The sequence below is a fragment of the Macaca thibetana genome, chromosome 20 (genome assembly GCF_024542745.1).
Source record: "Macaca thibetana thibetana isolate TM-01 chromosome 20, ASM2454274v1, whole genome shotgun sequence".
NCBI classification, from domain to species: Eukaryota; Metazoa; Chordata; class Mammalia; order Primates; family Cercopithecidae; genus Macaca; species Macaca thibetana.
This window is the reverse complement of record NC_065597.1, coordinates 54955766-54977942: the sequence shown is the minus strand read 5'-3', so window position 1 is coordinate 54977942 and position 22177 is coordinate 54955766. Positions and strand designations below refer to the sequence as shown.

At 41.6% G+C, this 22177-nt stretch overlaps 2 protein-coding genes and 2 non-coding genes across 6 annotated transcripts in view; 3 read left to right on the top strand and 1 right to left on the bottom strand.

The window, feature by feature from the left end:
• Positions 1-22177, top strand: part of METTL9 (methyltransferase like 9) — a 49878-nt gene that overhangs the window by 25719 nt on the left and 1982 nt on the right. For 2 of the 3 annotated variants that reach the window (XM_050774043.1, XM_050774042.1), the window contains exon 4: positions 299-483. In XM_050774043.1, coding sequence (XP_050630000.1) covers positions 299-483 — 185 coding nt within the window. Of the gene's footprint in view, positions 1-298; positions 484-1830; positions 6151-22177 lie in introns of those variants that run through there. The other variant, XM_050774044.1, reaches the window with a different exon arrangement.
• The window catches only part of IGSF6 (immunoglobulin superfamily member 6), a 66589-nt gene continuing 50977 nt past the window's right edge, over positions 6566-22177 (bottom strand). Inside the window, exons 2-7 of the mRNA XM_050774049.1 lie at positions 20719-21180; positions 15467-15826; positions 12602-12708; positions 11838-11888; positions 11364-11444; positions 6566-8289 (exon numbers count right to left, since the gene is read on the bottom strand). Of these exons, the coding sequence (XP_050630006.1) occupies positions 8230-8289; positions 11364-11444; positions 11838-11888; positions 12602-12708; positions 15467-15826; positions 20719-20785 (726 nt within the window). The 5' untranslated portion in view covers positions 20786-21180 and the 3' untranslated portion in view covers positions 6566-8229. The remainder of the gene's footprint in view (positions 8290-11363; positions 11445-11837; positions 11889-12601; positions 12709-15466; positions 15827-20718; positions 21181-22177) is intronic.
• LOC126945173 (U6 spliceosomal RNA) lies at positions 8779-8885 on the top strand. The gene has a single exon (XR_007722340.1). It is a non-coding gene; the product is annotated as a U6 spliceosomal RNA (small nuclear RNA).
• On the top strand, positions 9019-9125 carry LOC126945176 (U6 spliceosomal RNA). Its single transcript, XR_007722343.1, has one exon. It is a non-coding gene; the product is annotated as a U6 spliceosomal RNA (small nuclear RNA).

The following is a 22177-nucleotide window of genomic DNA, read 5'->3' as shown; positions in this document are numbered from 1 at the left end:
GAGGTGGAGGCAGGAGAATCGCTTGAACCCAGGAAGTGGAGGTTACCATGAGCCGAGATTACTCCAGTGTACTCTAGCCTAGGCAACAGAGTTGAGACTCCATCTCAAAAAAAAAAAAAAAAAGAAATATGATTGCTATTTTTCTCTTCCCTGGCCATGTCATTATTGCAAACATAAATGATAACAGAAGATTTTGAACTTAATTTAGAAGACAAAGTTAAAGACTTTACTGTCATCTCAGTTATTTTTAAAGATGTCTTTAGAGAGATGTTAATACAGTTATTTCTGATTTTTCTAGAGTGCTTGGTATAAATGAGTGGCAGAATACAGGGTTCCAGTATGATGTCATCAGCTGCCTGAACTTGCTGGACCGCTGTGATCAGCCCCTGACTTTGTTAAAAGATATCAGAAGTGTCTTGGAGCCAACTAGAGGCAGGGTCATCCTGGCCCTGGTCCTCCCCTTTCATCCCTATGTGGAAAACGGTAAGTGTGGTCAGTCAGGCTGGCTGTTACCGAGGATAGCTGTTTATTGGTATTTGTGATTTTGTGCTGTGTACAATTAAACACTGTCTAGTATTTCTCATAATAGCCTGCAGTTTAAAGTAATCCAGTTAATCCATGTAAAACACCACCTTGGTTAATGTTCACCTTAAGGTGGACTTTATAGAGATCTAGCATTCCCCCTGCAGTAGTAATAATTAATATTTAGCTGGGTCTGACTGCTTGAGATTGAAAGCCAAAAATGCATCTGTATCTCTGGTTTTAAATGGAGCTTGAACCATTTATTTATTAGTTTTCCAACTGAATCGAGCAATAAACAGTTCCTTTAAATCTGGTCATATATACTTGCTGAATGTCATGGCTGTTTTGTTCTGTGTTTTGTATCTCTTGTGCCAGACTCTAAAAATGATAAATGCTCTTATTTGTTTTTTTCTCTTTTGAAGACCATATGTGTTGCAGCATGTATCATTTCTTTCTGTAACATTTGATTTTTTGATTGCATGGTCTTGCTTTTCAGCAATATTGAATGAAGAATATGTTAGAAGAAACGGGTTGATTTCATACCACTTCATAGTTACTGTGACTTCTGGCCATTCTGACTTAATGCCACATTAATTTATAGTTTTAGTTTATGTGGTTTGCATTTTAGGTCATCTTGAAAGTTATGACTTGAAGTCTCCTGCATTTTCATAAGTTAATGTACATTAATATACAATTATTTATTTTATGAATTATACAAGTTACTATTTAAAAATCTTTAGTGTTTCTTTTTTTTCTTTCTTTCTTTTTTTTTTTTTTCCGAGCCAGAGCCTTGCTCTGTTGCCCTGGCTGGAGTGCAATGGCGCGATCTCGGCTCACTGCAACCTCCACCTCATGGGTTCAAGCAATTCTCCTTCCTCAGCCTCCTGTGTCCCAAGTAACTGGGACTATAGGCACATGCCACTATGCCTGGCTAACTTTTGTATTTTCAGTAGAGATGGGATTTTGCCATGTTGACCAGGCTGGTCTCTAACTCCTGATCTCAGGTGATCCTCCCGCCTCTGCCTCCCAAAATGCTGAGATTACAGGTGTGAGCCACCATGCCCGGCTGAAAAATCTTTAGATTTTCGATTTTATTGCCTCAGTTGACCTTGACTTCAGAAACTCTTAAGAGCTCACAGACATTTTGAAGAAATCTATTACTATTTTGCAAATGTCGTCATCATCAAATATCATGAAAATCTATGTCTTAAGGAATAATGCCCTTGTTTCTTATAACCATTGGATTCTGTGTGGATTTGTGGTGTCACAAATTAATTTAATTTCTTGTTTGTTATTTTTTCTCCCCAGATCTTACTGCCTTCAGATTTAATTCTTGTCTTAATATTTACCAAATGGTTTCAGATTTGTGTTGATAATGGGGAAAATGGGGAATTCTTTCGATATAGAAGGGTGTGGAAAAGAACAGAGAGAACAAATCTCCCGTTTCCCATCTTAGATCTCCATTTTATGTTCCTGTTGTTGAGTGGCTTGTCATGGTAAACAAAAAATGCTTTTAAATGTGAGTGTACATATATCATCTATATGTTGCAAAATGTCCTCCTTTGTGATTCAGCAACCTGATCTTACTTCAGTGCTACTACTCCCTGTGTAATTAAGCCTCAGCTCCAGCTCTCTACACTGCACTCACTAGTCGTCAGGTTGGAAGGTCCTGCGTTCCTGTGTCCTGTTGGACAACCACATGATAGAACTTTAATGCTACTTCCTGGCATAGCAGGAGGTGAAAGAGCAGGGGGAAGAAACATCAATCTAACCACGAATTTTATTTCCTTGTGTGTCTGATGCTAAAAATGGAGAGGAAGTCAAGCTAGACAAGAGGGCAGTCTCCAGGAAGGGTGGAAAACAAGCTCCTTGATTGTGGATGTGCAGAGCTGCCTGTTGAGTCTGAGGAGTCTGGCATGTGACACACTGCAGACCTGAGACAAGAAGCCTTGTTGCTATGGGTGACTTTCAGTGACCTGTAAATTTTGCAGACGCGCCACAGCACGCTATTATTGCTTTTTTTCTCTGAGTCACTAGATCTTGATGATTTCCATGTGAAACCGTGAGGACTGGGAGATGCAAAATGGTCTTGCTGTGTAGATTTATGAATGCTGGACTGTTGGAAGATATCTGAGTGTGCTTTGCATACTTGCCTTAATTTATTTTTTTTAACTAAAAGTAGTTGTAGGTGAAATGATTACTTATATAATTGTTTTGGTAAATGACTTGAAGTTGAACCACAGCAGTTTTGCTTTTTGGAAAAAAGTAAAATGAAAAAAATATTCTAATTTCAGTTTATTTGGCTTACTGACCCAGTTTTGGCTAGGGGTTATTGAATATAGTGAGAATTATTTTAAGTACCCCCCCCCCCCAAAGAAGGAAAGATATGTAGTCAAGAAAAGGATAATTATATTATAAAAATAAAAATTTAATGGTGTTTACTTTTTCAAAAATGTAATTTTTATTAAAAAGTAATTCAGTAATTTAAAAAAATAGCTCAAACAACTTACTAGAGGGTTTACAATAAAAAGTTTCTCGGCTATGCACAGTGGCTCACGCCTGTAATCCCAGCACTTTGGGAGGCCAAGGCTGGCGGATCACAAGGTCAGGAGATCAAGACCATCGTGGCTAACACGGTGAAATCCCATCTCTACTAAAAATACAAAAACAAAATTAGCTGGGCATGGTGTCGGGCGCGGTGTCCGGCGCCAATACTCCCGGCTACTCGGGAGGCTGAGGCGGGAGAATGGCGTGAACACAGGAGGCGAAGCTTGCAGTGAGCCGAGATTGCGCCACTGGACTCCAGCATGGGCGACAGAGCCAGACTCCGTCTCAAACAACAACAACAGAAAAGTTTCTCATCCAGTCCTGTTCCACATCTTGTTCAGGTTTCTTTAATATTCTTTAAAAGATAATCTATGCAAATATAAGTATGTATGTACATTTAAAAAGTTGTTTATACAGGCAGTACCCAATTATAAATACTTCTGTTGCCTTTTTCCACTTAAATGTATCTAGGAAAGTAGTTCTTACCAGCACATATGTCTCCACATGGTTGTCCAGATGTAAGCTGTAGATGCCGGAGCTGGCTTGGACTGATTCATGAGAGCTGATTGTTGTTTTGGTAGGAATTTAGTGAACTGGTTGTTAAACATGGCCATTATTGAAATTGACCATTATGGGAGTATTTACACTGTAAAAATTGACAAACACTGCAAATAGCCTTTTTCTTCTCCAAACTGGTAGTTACACATTTACCAGCACACCACTAGATGTATAACTTTACTAGAGGAGGTCTCTAGATAGCAATTTGCTTTGTAATGTTTAAAAACAAAACACCCTCCCCTCCCCTCTTTTTTCTTTTTCTTTTTTTTCTTTTCTTTTTCTTTTTCTTTCTTTTCTGACAGGGACTCGCTCTGTTGCCCAGACTGGAGTGCAGTGGTGCTATCATAGCTCACTGCAGCCTTGACCTCCTGGGCTCAAGCTGTTCTCCCACCTCAGCCTCCTGAGTAGGTGGGACTACAGGTGCATGCCACCACACCCATCTAACTGTTGTATTTTTTTGGTAGAGAGGAAGTCTGGCGGTGTTGCCCAGGCTGGTCTTGAACTCCTGGGATTAAGTGATTGGCCTGCCTTGGCCTCCCAAAGTGTTGGGATTACACTGCACCTGGCCTTGTTTCTAACTTTAATGAAAATATTTCTACTTTATGATGCTAATTTTTTTTTTTTTTTTTTACTTGAAGTTGCTGTTGTTTGGCTTGAGATGGTTGTTTTGTTTGTTTGTTTGTTTGTTTTTGAGATGGAGTCTCACTCTGTCACTGAGGCTGGAATACGGTGGCACGATCTTGGCTTACTCACTGCAACTTCCGCCTCCTGGGTTCAAGCAATTTTCCTGCCTCAGCCCATGGAATAGCTGGGATTATAGATGTGTGCCACCACACCAGGCTAATTTTTGTAGTTTTAGTAGAGACAGGGTTTCGCTATGTTGGCCAGGCTGGTCTTGAAGTCCTGACCTCAAGTGATGCCCCCGCCTCAGCCTCCCAAAGTGCTGTGATTACATTTCCCTCTTAAAGTTGTGCTATAGACTGCGTGTTTGTTGATATATATATCAACAGATATATATGTTGAGGCTCCCACCCCCTATCGTGATGGTATTAGGACGTGGGGTCTTTGGGAGGTGATTAGGATTAGATGAGATTATGAGAGCAGAGCCCTCCTGAATGGGATGAATGCCCTTTTAAGCGTTCTGAGAGACCTTGCTTCTCTCTGCCTTCTGCCATGCAAGGATACAACAAGAGGTCAGCAGCCTGTACCCTAGAAAGAGGGTCCTCACCAGAACTCAATGATGCTGGCACCCTGATCTCAGACTTCCAGCCTCCGGAACTGTGAGAAATAAATTTCTGTTATTCATAAGCCACTCAGTCTATGGTAATTTGTTTGTGTAGCTCAAACTAAAACAAGTTGTTTCAGTATTAATTCTTTTTTCATTGTCATGGGAAACTCAAATCTAAACAAAGTTACAGCTTAGGCTGGGTGTGGTGGCTTATGCCTGTAATCCTAGCCCTTTGGGAGGCCAAGGTGGGCAGATCACCTGAGGTCAGGAGTTCAAGACCAGCCTGCCCAACATAGTGAAACCCCGTCTCTACTAAAAATAGAAAAAGTAGCCAGGTGTGGTGACGTGCACCTGTAATCCCAGCTACTCAGGAGACTGAGGCAGGAGAATTGCTTGAACCCTGGAGGCAGAGGTTGCATTGAGCCGAGATCACGTCATTGTACTCCAGCCTGCGCATCAAGAGTGAAACTCCTCAAGAAGAAAAAAAAAAAGTTACAGCTTAATCCTTTTCAGTGAAAATGTTTCTGGATGCTCAGATAGCAGGACAATTAATACTGTTGGGGTTTGTTGAATGGTCTTTATGGAAAGGGGTGTAGCTTCATGGTGAGGGACTGACGTATGCTACAAATTTCAATTTAAATGCTGAAGGAACATTTTTCTGTAGCAATATTGTTCAGTTGCATTTATTGAAAGGCATTTGAGGGCCTACTGTGTACCAAGTGGAAATACAGAGATAAATGAGAATCATGCTTTCGCTCTTAAAACACAGAATAGTACAGAATATAGATATCAACAGATAATGGCGGGAAATTGTGGTAAGAAATATGTCAAAGTAAGTGCTGAAGAATTAGAGACGAAAAGATCTGTTAGCCTCTGGGTGAGTTAGGGAAGGTTTCATGTTGAGGTGAGCTGTGTTTGTAGTCTGAAGTGTTTTACCAGGCTGAGGGGAACAGCATGTGCAAAAGCATGAAAGTGTGAATAAGGTTTGTGTGGGGGTGGAGCAAGTTCAGTATGACCCAAGCATAGGTTGCAAAAGAGGCCTTTGATTGTGTAGTGTAGCACTCAGTAAATATTGTTGGCACCTGAAATCAATGACTGTACATTCCAAACTAATCTGAAAGCTATTTCCTTTTGATGTGGGTTTGGTTTTCTTGTTAATTTCGAAATATACTTTTGAACACTGAGATCTCTGAAACTGCTAGATCTCTAGAAGTGTAATTTGGAAAGAAACTTGCTTGTAGCTTTAACAAAATAAGGAATTTCCCAAATAAAACTTGTTTTGAAGTTTGAAAATAAATACTGTTGGTGGGATAGATGAATAAATGAATGAATACTGTGTATACACCAGATATTCTTACATATGACCTAGAGGAATGGAACTCTTTGCAAAAGTATATTCCATATTTCAGCTTCAAAATCGATCTTTGAAACATGGTCCTTGCTTACATGGGAAAGGCATATTGTGAGTCAAATACTAGTTTATCTTAGGGATTTTGTCTCCTGGTTAGTTACACAATGAACAGTGTATTTTCAGCCCTGAAATTCAGTACCAAAATGTAATGCCTCCCAGAAATTAAAAATAAATGATTGAATTCAACACTTCTGTTCATTTTGATGGTATTAGTGTTTGCCCTTTTTTGCAGTCTGGCTTAGAAGCTTATTACTTTACCTGAGCTAGTGGTCTCAGAGTGGGGAAGTATACACTGCAGAGTACACAAAACAGTTTATTTTGGAATATGGCAGGAAAATATTAGCATTTTTTATTTATATTGCTGCTTATGCCATTGTTTAATTTCTGTTTTTGTGTATAAGGTACAAACGTACATATTCACGCATATACTGTATACAAAACACATGTAACCCCACACATATACACATGTGCAGTCACATATATACACTGATACACATAAAAAAAATGAGGTTCCATGCTGCCTCCTTTCCTCTGCCCATTTTTCTGGGCACATATGATCAGGAAAGTTTGATACCACTGATTTAAACCATCAATGCAAAAACACTTTCGAAGGAATCTTAAAGTATTTTAAAATTCTAAGTTTTATAAAGAATACACCTTAGGCAATACCAGTTTAAAAGAAACACTTTAATGAAATAAACACAGTAGGTTGTAAGGTTGTAATTTGTGTCTAATAATGAATGCATACTTATGGGCACTTTAGATTTTTTTATACCAAAGTAGCTTTCAAAGGACAATTTATGTCATGTTTTCTTAGTGAAGTGGCAATGAATTCCATAAATATCCTTGCTGTACCATGAATCCTATCTGACATTTCCCTCCTAAATTGGTTAAAAATCAGTATTATAGGCTGGGCACAGTGGCTCACACCTGTAATCCCAGCTTTGGGAGGCCAAGGCGGGCAGATCATTTGAGGTCAGGAGTTTGAGACTAGCCAGGCCAACATGGCGAAACCCCACCTCTACTAAAAATACACACAAAAAAAAAAAAAAGAAAAAAATTAGCTGGGCATGGTGGCGCGCACCTGTAATCCCAGCTACTTGGGAAACTGAGGCAGAAGAATGGCATGAACCTGGGAGGTGGAGGTTGTAGTGAGCCGGATCGCACCACTGCACTCCAGCCTGGGCAACCGAATGAGACTTTGTCTCAAAAAAAACAAAAGAAAAAAAATCAGTATTACAAACGTGCTTGTAAAGTAGATGTGTTGCCCACATCTTCCCTGGTGCTGTTACTTGGCACAACACTGACATCTAGAGTCAGTTGTGGCTTATTTGTTCTGAAGTTTCCTCTGTTTAACCTTCAGCTTTGGATTTTCTGTATTTTGGCTTTTATGGTCTTACTGTAGCCACTATTCTATTCTCCTTTTGCTGGTAGCATGATGTTTCATACCCTGGCAGGCAAATGTGCGTTACCCCATTGCCCCATTACAACATCAGAGGGAAAAACTTTGACTAAGGTGCTTTTCAAAATGAATGTCTCTAACTCAAATTTTGTCACGTTGCTCCCTCTCAACTTATTTTGATTGTCCCAAGACTTCCACAAACCATAAAGGTGATTCTTCCACTCAAGACAGAGGCATATGGTTTGGCTTCAGATTTTCAGGATGGCAGTCATCACACATCTCATGTTGAATAAAGCAAACTCAGGATACATGTTTAAAATAGAATTTTTTTTTTTCCTTGGCAAATTTGGAAGGTATTTTTCAGTTGTATTTTGTTGGGTTTTGGTATTTTGATAATGACTGTTAGTTATAGTTTCCTTACATTCTGGCATCCTTCTTTGTAGCCAGTTGTCTTTTCTGTTTACCTTTTTTTTTTTTAAGACCTGATGATATATGTTCATTAACACTGCCATAGTTCCTGGAGTTGGATTTTCAGTGACTTAATTGAAAATTAAAACGTTTCTATGGTCTTTCATAGTTGGAAAGTACTCTTCTGTTTTCACAAGTGGTGTTGTCTTTCTCCTGCAATAATAAATAAATAGAAAGCCATATTTAAGGTTATGTAACCAATGAAGCCACCTGCCAAGGAACATGCAAACCATTGGGCCATCTTGGATTCTGGGTCCTAAGTGCCCATACAGTAATCTTAAAGGCCAGGTTACCATTTCCCCATCCGTATATAGAGTAGGATGTGGGAACTGAAAAATCTTTGTTTTTTTTGTTTTTTTTGTTTTTTTTTTTTTTTTGTTTGGATGCTATTGTCAACATCCTGGCTGGGAGCTTTACAATTCTCACTTCTAAGACTGCTTTCAGGCCACATAACTTGGCCTTGTTGTTGAAAACATGTCCCAGCCTCAGAAAGAAAAATGATTTATAATTACTCAGCATGGCATCTTAGTAATTAGACCACCTATCATCTTTATGTATTCATATATACACTGGAGGATGAAACGACTACTTAAGACGATATTCTTTCCTTGGCAGAAATCCTTTGTAAAAGTTAGATTTTTAGCGCTTGCTTTGGCAGCACATACACTAAAATTGGAACAATATAGAGAAGATTAGCATGGCCCCTGGGCAAGGGTGACACACAAATTCGTGAAGCATTCCGTATTTTTTAAAAAGAAAAAAATTAAAGTAAAAGTTGGACTTAAAAAAAGTCGCCTTATTTCAGTCTCCTGATGCATTTGCCCTCTTGGCTGCTGTTTAAGAGGAAAATATCTTTACTAGTGTATCAGTTCAGCTTATTTTGTGCTCGCTTTGGCAGCACATACACTAAAATTGGAATGATACAGAGAAGATTAGCATGGCTCTTGCACACAGATGACACGTAAATTTGTGAAGCATTCCTTAAATTTTATTTTATTTATTTATTTATTTATTTATTTATTTATTTATTTATTGAGACGGAGTCTCGCTCTGTCACCCAGGCTGGAGTGCAGTGGCCAGATCGCAGCTCACTGCAAGCTCCGCCTCCCGGGTTTACGCCATTCTCCGGCCTCAGCCTCCCGAGTAGCTGGGACTACAGGCGCCCGCCACCTCGCCCGGCTATTTTTTGTATTTCTTAGTAGAGACGGGGTTTCACCGTGTTAGCCAGGATGGTCTCGATCTCCTGACCTCGTGATCCGCCCATCTCGGCCTCCCAAAGTGCTGGGATTACAGGCTTCAGCCACCGCGCCCGGCCTCCATAAATTTTAAAAAATAAATAAAAATAGGCCAGGCGCGGTGGCTCACGCCTGTAATCCCAGCACTTTGGGAGGCGGAGGCGGGGGAATCACGAGGTCAGGAGATCGAGACCATCCTGGCTAATACAGTGAAACCCCATCTCTACTAAAAATACAAAAAATTAGCCGGGCGTGGTGGCGGGCGCCTGTGGTCCCAGCTACTTGGGAGGCTGAGGCAGCAGAATGGCGTGAATCCAGAAGGCAGAGCTTACAGTGAGCAGAGATGGCGCCACTGCACTCCATCCTGGGAGACAGAGCTAGACTCCGTAAATAAATAAAAATAAAAATAAATTAACCTTATTTTGTATACATTTTAGCTTATTTGAGCTATTTCATCATGCATCATGGAAAGAAAGTATCTGTTCTGCTGGAATTAAGATAACATTTCGTTTGTAGAACCTGTATATAAGCCGGGCGCGGTGGCTCAAGCCTGTAATCCCAGCACTTTGGGAGGCCGAGACGGGCGGATCACGAGGTCAGGAGATCGATACCATCCTGGCGAACACGGTGAAACCCCGTCTCTACTAAAAAGCACAAAAAATAGCCGGGTGAGATGGCGGGTGCCTGTAGTCCCAGCTACTGAGGAGCCTGAGGCAGGAGAATGGCGTGAACCCGGGAGGCGGAGCTTGCAGTGAGCTGAGATCGCGCCACTGCACTCCAGCCTGGGCGACAGAGCGAGACTTTTTTCAAAAAAAAAGAAAAAAAAAAAAAAAAGACTTTAAAGAAATACTTTCGACCTGGCGCAGTGGCTCACGCCTGTAATCCCAGCACTTTGGGAGGCCTAGGTGGGCGGATCATGAGGTCAGAATATCGAGACCATCCTAGCTAACACGGTGAAACCCTGTCTCTACTAAAAAATACAAAAAATTAGCCAGGTGTAGTGGCGGGCGCCTGCAGTCCCAACTACTCACTTGGGAGGCTGAGGCAGGGGAATGGCGTGAACCTGGGAGGCGGAGCTTGCAGTGAGCCAAGATTGCTCCACTGCACTTCAGCCTGGGCGACAGAGTGAGACTCTGTCTCAGAAAGAAAAAAAAAAAAAAGGAAAGAAATACTTTCAGGATGTGTTATAGGTATAGATATATTCTTCTTTTCGTTCAACTCCAGACACTGGAGAAATACTCATTTTTTAGTATCATTAGCTGCATCTTTTCTAATGTAAATTTATTTTCACCTTATAAGTAATAAGTAATTTTTTTCATAATTTGACCCACAAACGTTTGCAGTATCTACTGAATGCCCACCACTGCATGCAGGATACCGTACAGAGTAGCTTTTAATCCGTCCTTTTAAAGCATCATTGTCTGTATTGAGAACATTGCTGGTGTCCAATGTGTTTCTGAAAGTTTCCATGTCACTAAGAAGCCAGCCTGGGGCTATTTAATATTCTATTAGATATCTTTTGTTATGTATTTATTAAAACAGGTTCTATATAAAAATGCATTTCATGTGAAAGTTCTCTTTCATTGGGAGGCTGAGACAGGCGGATCACGAGGTCAGGAGATCGAGACCATCCTGGGTAACCCGGTGAAACCCCGTCTCTACTAAAAAAATACAAAAAAAACTAGCCGGGCGAGATGGCGGGCGCCTGTAGTCCCAGCTACTCGGGAGGCTGAGGCAGGAGAATGGCGTAAACCCGGGAGGCGGAGCTTGAAGTGATCTGAGATCCGGCCACTGCACTCCAGCCTGGGCAACAGAGCAAGACTCTGTCTCAAAAAAAAAAAAAAAAAAAAAAAAAAAAAAGAACTCTTTCAGACTCTTCTGAAGGAAAACATGGTTATTGACAGCTCCTTGGCAGCTTAGTTTTTTCAAACATGCTTTATATCTGTATTTACTTTTTTTTTTTTTTTTTTTTTTTTGATATTTTACACTTACAGATCGTTGGTTTGTTTCCACATGTCTCTTATGGTATAGTTCTTGAGCAATTTCCTGAAAAATACGCCGAACACTCTTCTTCTATAAAGACAAACGAGAAAAAAAAATCTCTCCTTTGGGAATATAAGCGATGATAACTACACATCATCAGAACTTTTCTTGCTTTATTGTCACCGGTCTCAAAAACTACTGCCTCCCCCAACACATCTATGCCTACCGTTAACTCTTTTGTATTTGAGAACTTTAAATGGAATTTATGGTTGAGAACTGTCCAATTTAAGTCACAGTTTACCCCTTGAGATTATTTTGTCATTGAGTTTCTCAACAATAGGAAACAGTATCTATGGTTGAAAATTACCTTGATACTCTGTTTAAACTTAACATTTAAATATTTAAAAACTAAAAACATTTCAGTTTTGAAATAGTTACAAACAGCCACAATTTAAAAAATGTTTTGCAAGTGTTGGTCTGTACCTTTTGTGAGTCTTCTTTTATTTCTTTGTTTCTTAGAGGTTTGGATTTTGACTGCCAAGAAGAGAAGGAAAGTCTGTGAAACATTGTATGTACTCATAACAATGGCGGCAGGCATCACATGCCCTAATAAGATTAAACTAACTTAATATTTAAATGATATACAATAAGAGTTAATAAGTTTTACATCATTTCCGAGATGCTTTTATGCCATTAAAAACTAATTGAACAAACTGATGTTGATTGTAGGATTTATAGTAGTCCTAACATAATGGTATATATCTCCCTTCTTATACGCATAGTCAAAAGGTTTTCTTTCTCAATAACGTTAGCCCTTTTTGAAGATTTTAAGGCGGCTTTTAGTCTCTTCATCAACCCATTTTTGTTCTTCAAGACTGTTCTTAAAGCTTTCGTAGATAACAGTAATATCTTACCCCCCACCTGCCCACACCTCACCCCTACAGCAGAAAGATAGCATAGTGGATGGCTCTCTTCTTAATCCCATGTTACTGGACTTTAAAGAGAAAACACTGCAAATTGTGTCCTCTGGCTAATAATTTCAGGGATGAGAATGTATGATGCTTTCTTCGAGAGAACTCTTCTGCAGGTGGTGTTCCCTGCAGGTGGCGTTCCCTGCAGATGCACAGGAAAACATTAATTAGGGAGCTCTTGCCGAGGCCCGTAACTTGCGGAGAGATGGAAATTATTTTTCCTTTTGATAATATTCAAGGATATAGGGACACTGCATGCGAGAAGATTTGACTTACTTTGGAGAGGAGCATGAAGGCCACGCCTACACCGGTCACATAGACAGAGAGCAGTGATACAAGAGCTGTCAGGAAGCTCCACAGTTCCTTGCTGAGCAGCTTAATTTCTTAATTACAAAAACAGAAAGAAACACAGTCACTATTAAAGCCTGTTTTTTCAAATACATGAGTATAAGGTATCCTTGACACAGCATGTTAGAGGTGAAACGTGAACTTACTCTGCTTGCCTATTCATAAACTAGACCTCAAAAGGTACTCAAGTATGTGATAGTTAATGCCAGTTCATCAGTTCTTTAAATATGTTAAACCAAAAATGTTACTTGTTTTTAAAAATTAAAAAAATTCAACCAACCATTTGTCGTATTGCTGAGCATCACTTTTTGGATAAAGGATTATTCAAAGTTAGATAAACATTTCCAGACAGTTTGTTCAAGGGCATCTAAAATCTCTTTTGGTAGAAATGGTTTACCAGCATCATCAAGAGCCTGCCTATGTGGTTAAGATATTTTCACATGTATTTGTTAAGGATGATATTTATAACCTTGGAACTGGTACACATAGCTGAAGAGTCCATCTGTGAAAGAACCTGGGAAGGCCATACATTGAGGAGCGCAGTGCTCACTGCGTGCTTGAAAGACAGGCACTTTTACCGAATGTGCTCTTCTTTTCTTTATGATAAAATTCTGGAAATAGAGTTATTGAACCCATTTTCACATTCGGAATTTCTCTGTCCTTGCAGAAATTGTCTTGTGCTCTGGGTAGGGGATTAAGTAACATGCCATGTCTCCAATTACCTGACTATTTGGAGTACAAAATACAATTAGATTTGTACTTAATGTCTGAATAGCCTGTACTTTCCAACTAAATATCCCATAGAAGAGGCTGGGCATGATTGCTCATGCCTGTAATCCCAGCACTTTGGGAGGCTGAGGCGGGCAGATCACTTGAGGTCAGGAGTTTGAGACCAGCCTGGCCAACATGGTGAAACTCCGTCTCTACTAAAAATACAAAAATTAGCTGGGCGTGGTGGCACATGCCTGTAATCCCAGCTACTCAGGAGGTTGAGGCAGGAGAATCACTTGAACCTGGAAGGTGGAGGTTGGTTGCAGTGAGCTGAGATCATGCCACTGCAGTCCAGCCTGGGCGACAGAGCAAGACTCTTGTCTTAAAAAAAAAAAAAAAAAAAAAAAAAAAAATCCCACAGATGCTTATCCTGTGAATGCAATTTATGCAGCATGCATTTTTATTTGTGAAACTAACAAATTAACCACATCTATATAACTTAAATAAAAAAGCTTCAGTGCTAAATTAAGAGCTCTGTAGAAAAGACAGGAAGTTGCCATGTCTGCCTTAACACTTTCAATTCTGCCTTTCACTTTCACTTCACTTTATATAAGCCTTGCAGTTTTGAGATCTTCATCTTTTCACAAGCCATTTTTCCTTTTGACTAACATGTTATTAGAAGGCTAATGCAGTGAGACATACCAATCTCTAAAGCTGTGTGTGTTTTCATATCAGTAGCTAACATTTATTATTTGCTATATGTCAGGCACTATTAAAAATGCTTTATGTGCCTTAACTTGTTTATAATTTAGCTGACAGCTGAGAATAAACTAAGGTTAAATGACATTTGAATATCAAAAGCCCATTAGAACCCTAGTAGTTTAAAAGCAGGGATTATAATACTGGATGATCCCCCTTCCTCAGAGTCCTATTTTGAAATCAAAGGGCTGGTCGATTTTGAGTTCATGTTTTAACAATCTCAGTGCTCGTCGTACCAGGGTACTTCCTACGGGAAGAGACCCCAATAAGGTGAGGAATTGCTGCTGTTCTCTTTTTTCTTTCAGAATCATGTAAAGCTTTTTTCTCTGAAATTCCCTTTTTTTTTTTTTTCTTGGAAATTTCTTAATCTCAGTCTACTCAAGGGAATGACTTGGTGAAATTACTGATAGGATTTAGCTGTGTTTGATGGCCTTGCTCGGGTGAGGAATTGTCATGGGTTTTATCAAATCTCAGGAAGTGAGAGTCATCACTTTCCGTTCACTGATGACCAGGCGGAATGGGAAGGGTCAGGGATCCCTTAGTAGCTTCCCTCCCAATCTGTGCTTCTTTTCCATGTTGCATAGTTTCTCTGGGTCCAATTTATTGATCTTCTACACTTCTCTAGTGCTTTGTTCTAGGTGGTGCATTACCAGACTAGTTCCTGAGAAAGCTGATAGTTACTCACCACAAGCTTCCCTTTGGACATGGTACTTTATGCTAAGTCACTGTGATATACAAAAGGGATGAACATGGCTGGTTAGCTGCCACTATGGAGAGAGAATAGAGCACCCAGCAAATCACTGACTTGTGTTCGTGGATGTTCGAGATAGATTGGAGTAGTTCTTTGGTTTTGTTTTTCTGAGACAGAGTCTTGTTCTGTCGCCCAGGCTGGAGTGCAGTAGTGTGATCTCGGCTCACTGCAGCCTTCGCCCCCTGGGTTACAAGCAATTCTCCTGCCTCGGCCTCCCAAGTAGCTGGGACTACAGGTGCATGCCACCACACTCAGCTAAGTTCTGTATTTTGAGTAGAGATGGGGTTTTACCATGTTGACTAGGCTGGTCTTGAACTCCCGACCTCAAGTGATTTTGCCTGCCTCAGCCTCCCAAAGTGCTGGGATTACAGGTGTGAACCACCACACCCAGCCAGTTGGAGTAGTTCTTTAGTCCAAACCTCATGGTGACTTGTGCTCAGATCACACCCTTCACTGGCTAGGGTATTAACATAGCAAATTTATCTCCTGATTTCTGCTTGTGAGTGAGGTAATGGTTTTACAGGCCTGAACAAGATGCAGTGATGCACTGAAATAAAGCCTCGCTGACTGACCTCTTACCACCAGTGTGGTCCCTCCTCCCGTCTGCTTAGCTCTCGCTTCCGGCACACTGGGGAATGCTATTCCACAGATGTAAATTGCACTGTCGTTTGCAGTCACTCTGTTTACAGTGAGGGAAACTTGGTTTTCCATGAAGGCTTCCCTCACTGTGAACTTGTCTGCCTCACTTTTGCACCCGTCCAAGCACAGGTTCTCAGGCTGTTGAGTCCCGTAGCGAAACCACAGGCGTGTTGGTTGCTCAGAAGGGCATCCGGTTGCGGAGAAGGTACACTTTATGGTGACGGCCTCGTGAGTGTAGTCCACTTCTAGGTACCATGGTTGTGTGACAGAGACAGTACAGGCGCCCACAGCACCTGCGGGAGGAAGCAGATGAGTGGGTTAATGGGCCTGTCACCTCACTGTCTGCGCTTTTATTTTACTTATATTTTTGAGTTAGGAAACCCAGCCATTCTGTTATTTTTCTTACCTTAATTCCAATATAAATAAGACTAAAAACAGACACCAGTGGTCCTCACTTGTCCCAACTCCTGTTTTTTGACCTTGACTTGCTGGGTCACATGATGTCTGTTGACTTGAGGCCAGCCCTAGAGAGGCTTCAGGGGAACAGAGCCCTGCACAGAGGTGGCACTGTATTGGAGTCAGAAGTTTGGGGTCTGTCTGTGACTCTTGCTCTTTACAAGCTTTCCTTCGATCCAGTCACTTAATCTCCCAGCCCACCTTCTTGTCCACACCCTGGCCTCCCCAGAGTGCTGTGCTCAGTGTGGTAACCTGTGTCCCCAGACAAACGCTGCTGTCGCTGATGGAGCCTATGAACAGCAGCGATGTTTGTGCTTTGTGGGAGTTGAGATCGCCAGGAATTCATGGCCATTCACAATTGTTCCTTTGTGAGCCTCATGTCCCTTTGGGAAACATGATAAAAGGCAAGATGTACACCTGTGGAAATGCAGCCCTGGCTTAGCCTACCATGTCTTTGATTACTGAGCAGGGACCAAATGAGCTCGCCAGGCCATAGCTAAGCAGATTTGGTTTCTTCCTGGCGTGTGTGCTGCATTGTAGGCCCTTGTAGCATTTATCTTATTTAATTAACAGGATTGTGATAAAGGGCACAGACTTGAGTTCAGATCCTAGCTCTGCCTGTTCCCAGCATTATAATCTCAGGATCTCAATTTCCTCATTAGCAAATGAGGATAGTATTGTTGACCTCATGCAGTTAGTGTGACATTCAAGACGATGCCTAGGAAGTGTTTACCTGCCTAAGCTATAGTAAGTATTAAATACAAGGGAGCGATTGCTGCTGCAGCCGCCACTGCTACTGTTTCCACAGTGTCAGATGGCTGTTTGAGAGATGGTTGTGGATGTCTATCCACGAGGTGTTCACAGAGCTGGGATGAGTCACCCAGTCCAGTGCACTGTCCACCATGTGGTGCTCTTCCAAGTTACGAGGATTGAGTCCCCCACCTTGGCCTTCATATCCCGGGCATGTGAAGCTGGAAAGCCACTGGAGTGCACAAATGGAAAGACCCACCCTAAACCCTTCTTGCGGCAGGGGAGGCCATAGGTAAAATAGTATTGGTTGAGACAAATTGGAATTTGTCAAGTTTTTGGTCTGACTTCCGCCTGGTCATATGTTCCCAAATGGTCCTATTTGTGTGAGTTTGTCCTTTGCTACTGTAAATGAAATTGACAAGTCATCCAGGTGGACTGATGCTTACTTTTCAGACAGGGGCGTTTTTTCTCTTATCGTTTCTCTTATGGATCCCCATTCATAACAGCAGCATATGGTCTCTTCTCACCATATGTTTTTGTTTTTGTTTTTGTTTTTTAGACAGAGTCTCTGTCTCCCAGACTGGAGTGCAGTGGCGCAATCATGACTCACTGCAACCCTGACCTCCTGCCTTAGCTTCTCAAAAGTAGCTGGGACTACAGGCATGCAGCACTGTGCCCAGCTAATTTTTGTATTTTTTGTAGAGACAGGTCTCGCCTTGTTGCCCAGGCTGGTCTTGAACCTCCAAACTCAAGCGACCCACTTGCCTCGGCCTTCCAAAGTGCTGGGATTACAAGTGTGAGCCACTGTGCCTGGCTTTCTTCTCATCATGTTATATTTTAGTATTTGTGCAATGTGAGATGAGCTGGGAGCTCTGTGGTGACCTGATAAATGCAAACCAGACAAGAGGGTGCAGTCATCTGGAGGAGGCCTGCAAGCTTCTCAGAGCCTCGTGTCTGCGGGAGGCCCGGCTCAGCTCCATCTCCAGCCAAGGGGATTGGATCCCCTCTAAGTCTGATAAATACAACCTCATGTCTCCTGCCCAGACTCAAGCACCTTACAAGTACAGTGAAACATTTTATAGTATATTCTGAGTGGAAATTTAAAATGGAATTGGGTCTGCCAAAACTTAGCAAGGTTAATCACTGTCTCAGTCTCAAGTTATCTTTCAGATAATGTTTTTATTTTTATTTATAAAATTATTTTTAAAAAGTGGACGATTCCATTATTTACACATTTTTATTTTTGAGATAGGGTCCCACTGTGTCGCCCAAACTGGAATGCAGTGGTGTGATCTCGGCTTACTGTAGCCTTTGTCTCCTGGGCTCAAGCAATCCTCTCACCGCAGCCTCTGGAGTAGCTGAGACTACAGGTGTGCACCACCATGCCTGGCTAATTTTTTTATTTTTGGTAGAGACAGGGTTTTGTGATGTTGGCCAGCCTGGTCTTACACTCCTGGGTTCAAGCAATCCACTTGCCTCAGCCTTCCAAATCAGGTAGTGTTTCTAAAAGGGAAGCTAAAGAGCCAGGTGTGGTGGTGTGGCCATTAGTCACCGCTACTCAGGAGGCTGTGATGGGAAGCTGATTGAGCCCAGGAATTCCAGGCTGCAGTGAGCTGTGATGGCACCACTGCACTCCAGCCTAGGCAACATTGTGAGACCCTGTCTCTATAAAAGGAATAGAGGCTGGGCGTGGTGGCTCACGCCTGTAATCCTAGCGCTTTGGGATGCCGAGGTGGGCAGATCACCTGAGGTCAGGAGTTCGAGACTAGCCTGGCCAACATGGTAAAACCCTGTCTTTATTAAAAATACAAAAAATTAGCCAGGTGTGATGGTGGATGCCTGTAATCCCAGCTACTTGGGAGGCTGAAGCAGAAGAATCGCTTGAATGTGGGAGTCAGAGGTTGCAGTGAGCCAAGATTGTGCCACTACACTCCAGCCTGGGTGAAAGAGGGAGACTCTTGTCTCAAAAAAAAAAAAAAAAAAAAAAAAAAAAAGTTGGTGTGGGGGGTGGGTAGCTGACTTTTAACACTTTTCTTTAAAAACTAGTAATATAGGATAAAAACAGGTAATTGTAACTTTGGAATTTCATATCTCTACTTATTTCCACCTTCTTCCCAGTTAGTCTGAGTGTGGGAGAAAACCAATTGTAATGATTTCCTATGTGAGCGGGGACTTGTGATGAAACTGTGGTTCCCTCCCCCTACCAGTTAGGCAACCTATTAACAAAAAAGAGAAGTTTGGATATGTCACACCACAGCCTGCTTCTGTGAACAATTTCTTTTAAGAAGCCTCATATTCTAGGAATTGTTTTTTAAAAACAGTATCCAATGAAAAGGTTGAAAATTTATTTCCTCTGTGGAGGGAATAAAAAGATTATTATTATTATTTAAAAAAACCATATTGAGGCTGGACATGGTGGCTCACGCCTGTAATCCCAGCACTTTGGGAGGCCGAGGTGGGCGGATCATGAGGTCAGGAGATTGAGACCATCCTGGCTAACATGGTGAAACCCTGTCTCTACTAAAAATATAAAAACTTAGCCGGGTGTGGCAGCGGGTGCCTGTAGTCCCAGCTACTTGGGAGGCTGAGGCAGGAGAATGGCGTGAACCTGGGAGGCGGAGCTTGCAGTGAGCCAAGATCGCACCACTGCACTCCAGCCTGGGCGACAGCGTGAGGCTCCGTCTCAAAACAAACAAACAAACAAACCATATTGAAAGTAAGTAGAGAACTAATTCTTGACATTTAAACAAAGCTGTCTATCTAGTAAGTAAGAACTAAGTAAATGTCTTGCCATGTTGCCCAGGCTGGAGTGCAGTGACATGATCACAGCTCCCTGTAGCCTCAAACTCCTGGGCTCAAGTGATCCTCCTGCCTCAGCCTCCCAAGTAGGTGGGGCTGCAGGTGCATGCCATCACACCCAGCTATTTTTTTTATTGTGTAGAAATGGGGGTCTCGTTATGTTCATGCTGGTCTTGAACTCCTGGGCTCAAGCGATCCTCCCACCTTGGCCCCCAAACAGGCGTGAACCACCACGCCCAGCCCAAAGCTTTGTTTATGATATTAGATTTCAAATTTCTAACATATCAAAGTAGCAAAGTAGTACAGTCAGCCCCCTGCCATCACATGGCTTTGACCCAATCTTGTTTCTTTTCTCCTCCCACCTACTCCCTCACTCCCATATTATTTTAGAGCAAATTCCATCCATTTTATCTGCATGTCTTTCAGAATATATCTCTAAAAGACAATAATTCTTTAAAATAATGCTAATTAAAAGTCTATGAAAGTAATATATACTTATTAGCAAAAAACAGATTATTAAAAGTAGAAGCAAAAAGTCACCCATAGTCCTTTTGCCTGAAATAACTCCCATTAACATTTTGATGTATTTCTTCACAGATGAGAAAAAATTAATTTTAAGAACTTTTCCCCCTTCCCTGCCCTATAATGCAAATTGTGTGGGCAAATCTGAGATTATTAGATGCATTGGAAATACTTTCTCTTTTGTAGATAAAAAAACGGGTAGGCAGAATTTTAAAAACATATATTATGGGATTGCTATTCTCTATATAAGGAGTCGTGGCAGTTTTTTTTCTTAAATGAAAAGTACTTTTATAGAAATTGTTCTTTGAAAATATTCAGCAAATAATTGTTTATTGCTTTCTATGTGCAGATCAAGTTTGTATGATAAATTGTTGATGTACCTACAATTTTAAGAATATTTTCAGCCCTTTGTTTGGTCTGATTGTCTCCAAAGCGGCATAATAGCAAAGAGACTTTTCAAGGTTAATATGAAACTTTTTCTCAGCTATTTTTTTATTATCTATTTCTCAGGGGAAAAGGGAAACTTATCCTCTTAGGCAGTTTCCATAATGTTATACATTTAAAAATTAATCTGAAGGAGCTTAAAATATAAATGCATTAGGTGAAAAATAGCAATTGATTTAAATAAAATGAAGGAGGAGAAGAAAAAGAACCTTACCGACACAAAATAGAATGAGGTTGGTTTGCAGATGGCGCGCGATGTTGCTTCTGCTCACAGTCCCCATTTCTGTGTGTGCCGGGGCGGGCTGGGGTGTGTATTTGAAAGGAAAGTTGGCTTTCTTTTTTCAGAAGGGAAGAGCTGAAGAGAGGAACCTCTTATGAAGGAACCATAATCAGGAACTTTTTGAAATTGTGCAAGGATGGTTTGTAACTCAGCTTCACCATTTAACGTTGAGATTTTGGCCTGGAGCACATTTAGAAATGTGCATATCATTTTTTTTTCATGGATTTTACAGTCCTCATAGGTGTTAGATGTTTTTGGGTGAGATTTTGATTTACACGTAGCACATATTCCCAGGAAGACGGAGTATTGTTTGACAGATAATTCATACTTGGATTTTTCAGAACAGTTCAGTCACCGTCCAGGGTATCTGCTGTGGGTGCCACTCTGGGCCAGTAACTGCTGGGAACAAAGACACAGCAGAAGGAGAAGTGGCTTTGTGTAGAGACAAGAGAAAAGTTAGTAAACAACACATTCTAATGCAGTGAAGAAGTAAATTGTCTATTATTAACTTTTTGTACTCCAGTTTTGAATCCAAAGACACCTGCCTTCCCCCCTTTTTTTGAGACAGGGTCTCTATCACCCAGGTGGGAGTGCAGTGGCAAGATTCAGCTCATTGCAGCCTCAGCTTCCTGAGTAGCTGGGACTACAGGTGTGCACCACCACCCCTGGCCAATTTTTATTTTTTTGTAGATTCTGTGTTGTCTAGGCTAGTCCTGGCCTCAAGCAATTCCCCTGCCTTCGCCTCCCAAAGTGTTAGGATTACAGGTGTGAGCCACTGTGCCTGGCCCAAAGACCCCCTTTTAATATGTTGAGAAACAAATACGTGGGTCCTCTGTCCTCCGTGTCCTCTACCCCAGTGCTTAGTAGTGATTCAGTAAGGGTCTTCTTTGTAAGGCTGCAGAAACAGACTCAGGCTGACTTAAACAAAAGGAAATTTATGCAAGCATTTGAAGGTAGCTCCTAGAGTCACTGGGAGGGCTGGTGAATCTTGTATGGGATCCACAGCCAGGAAGAATGCCTCAAATCACACCGTAAACAGGTCTGAAGAGGATGCTGCTGCCACTGCCAAACACTAGGTGCCATCAGCCCTTTCGTCAGCATCCCTCAACCATTGCCCTGGCCCGTTGGTCTCACTGCCGTTACTCCACCCCCAGAGAAGGAGAAGCTCACATCCCCACTGCTCTGGGTCACTGGCTTTCCATTCCAGGGCGTGGGCAAGTGTGCCTGGCTCAGGCTGCATGCCAGTGCCTCAGCTGCACGGCAGGCCAGGAAAGCGGCTCCCAGGCCTTGCCTCTCTCCCAGACTCTGGGCAGGCAATTCCCCAGACATGGGAAGAGTGTCATCTGCACCACTGAAAATTATGAAAAATCTCTCCACCATGATATGATGTCTG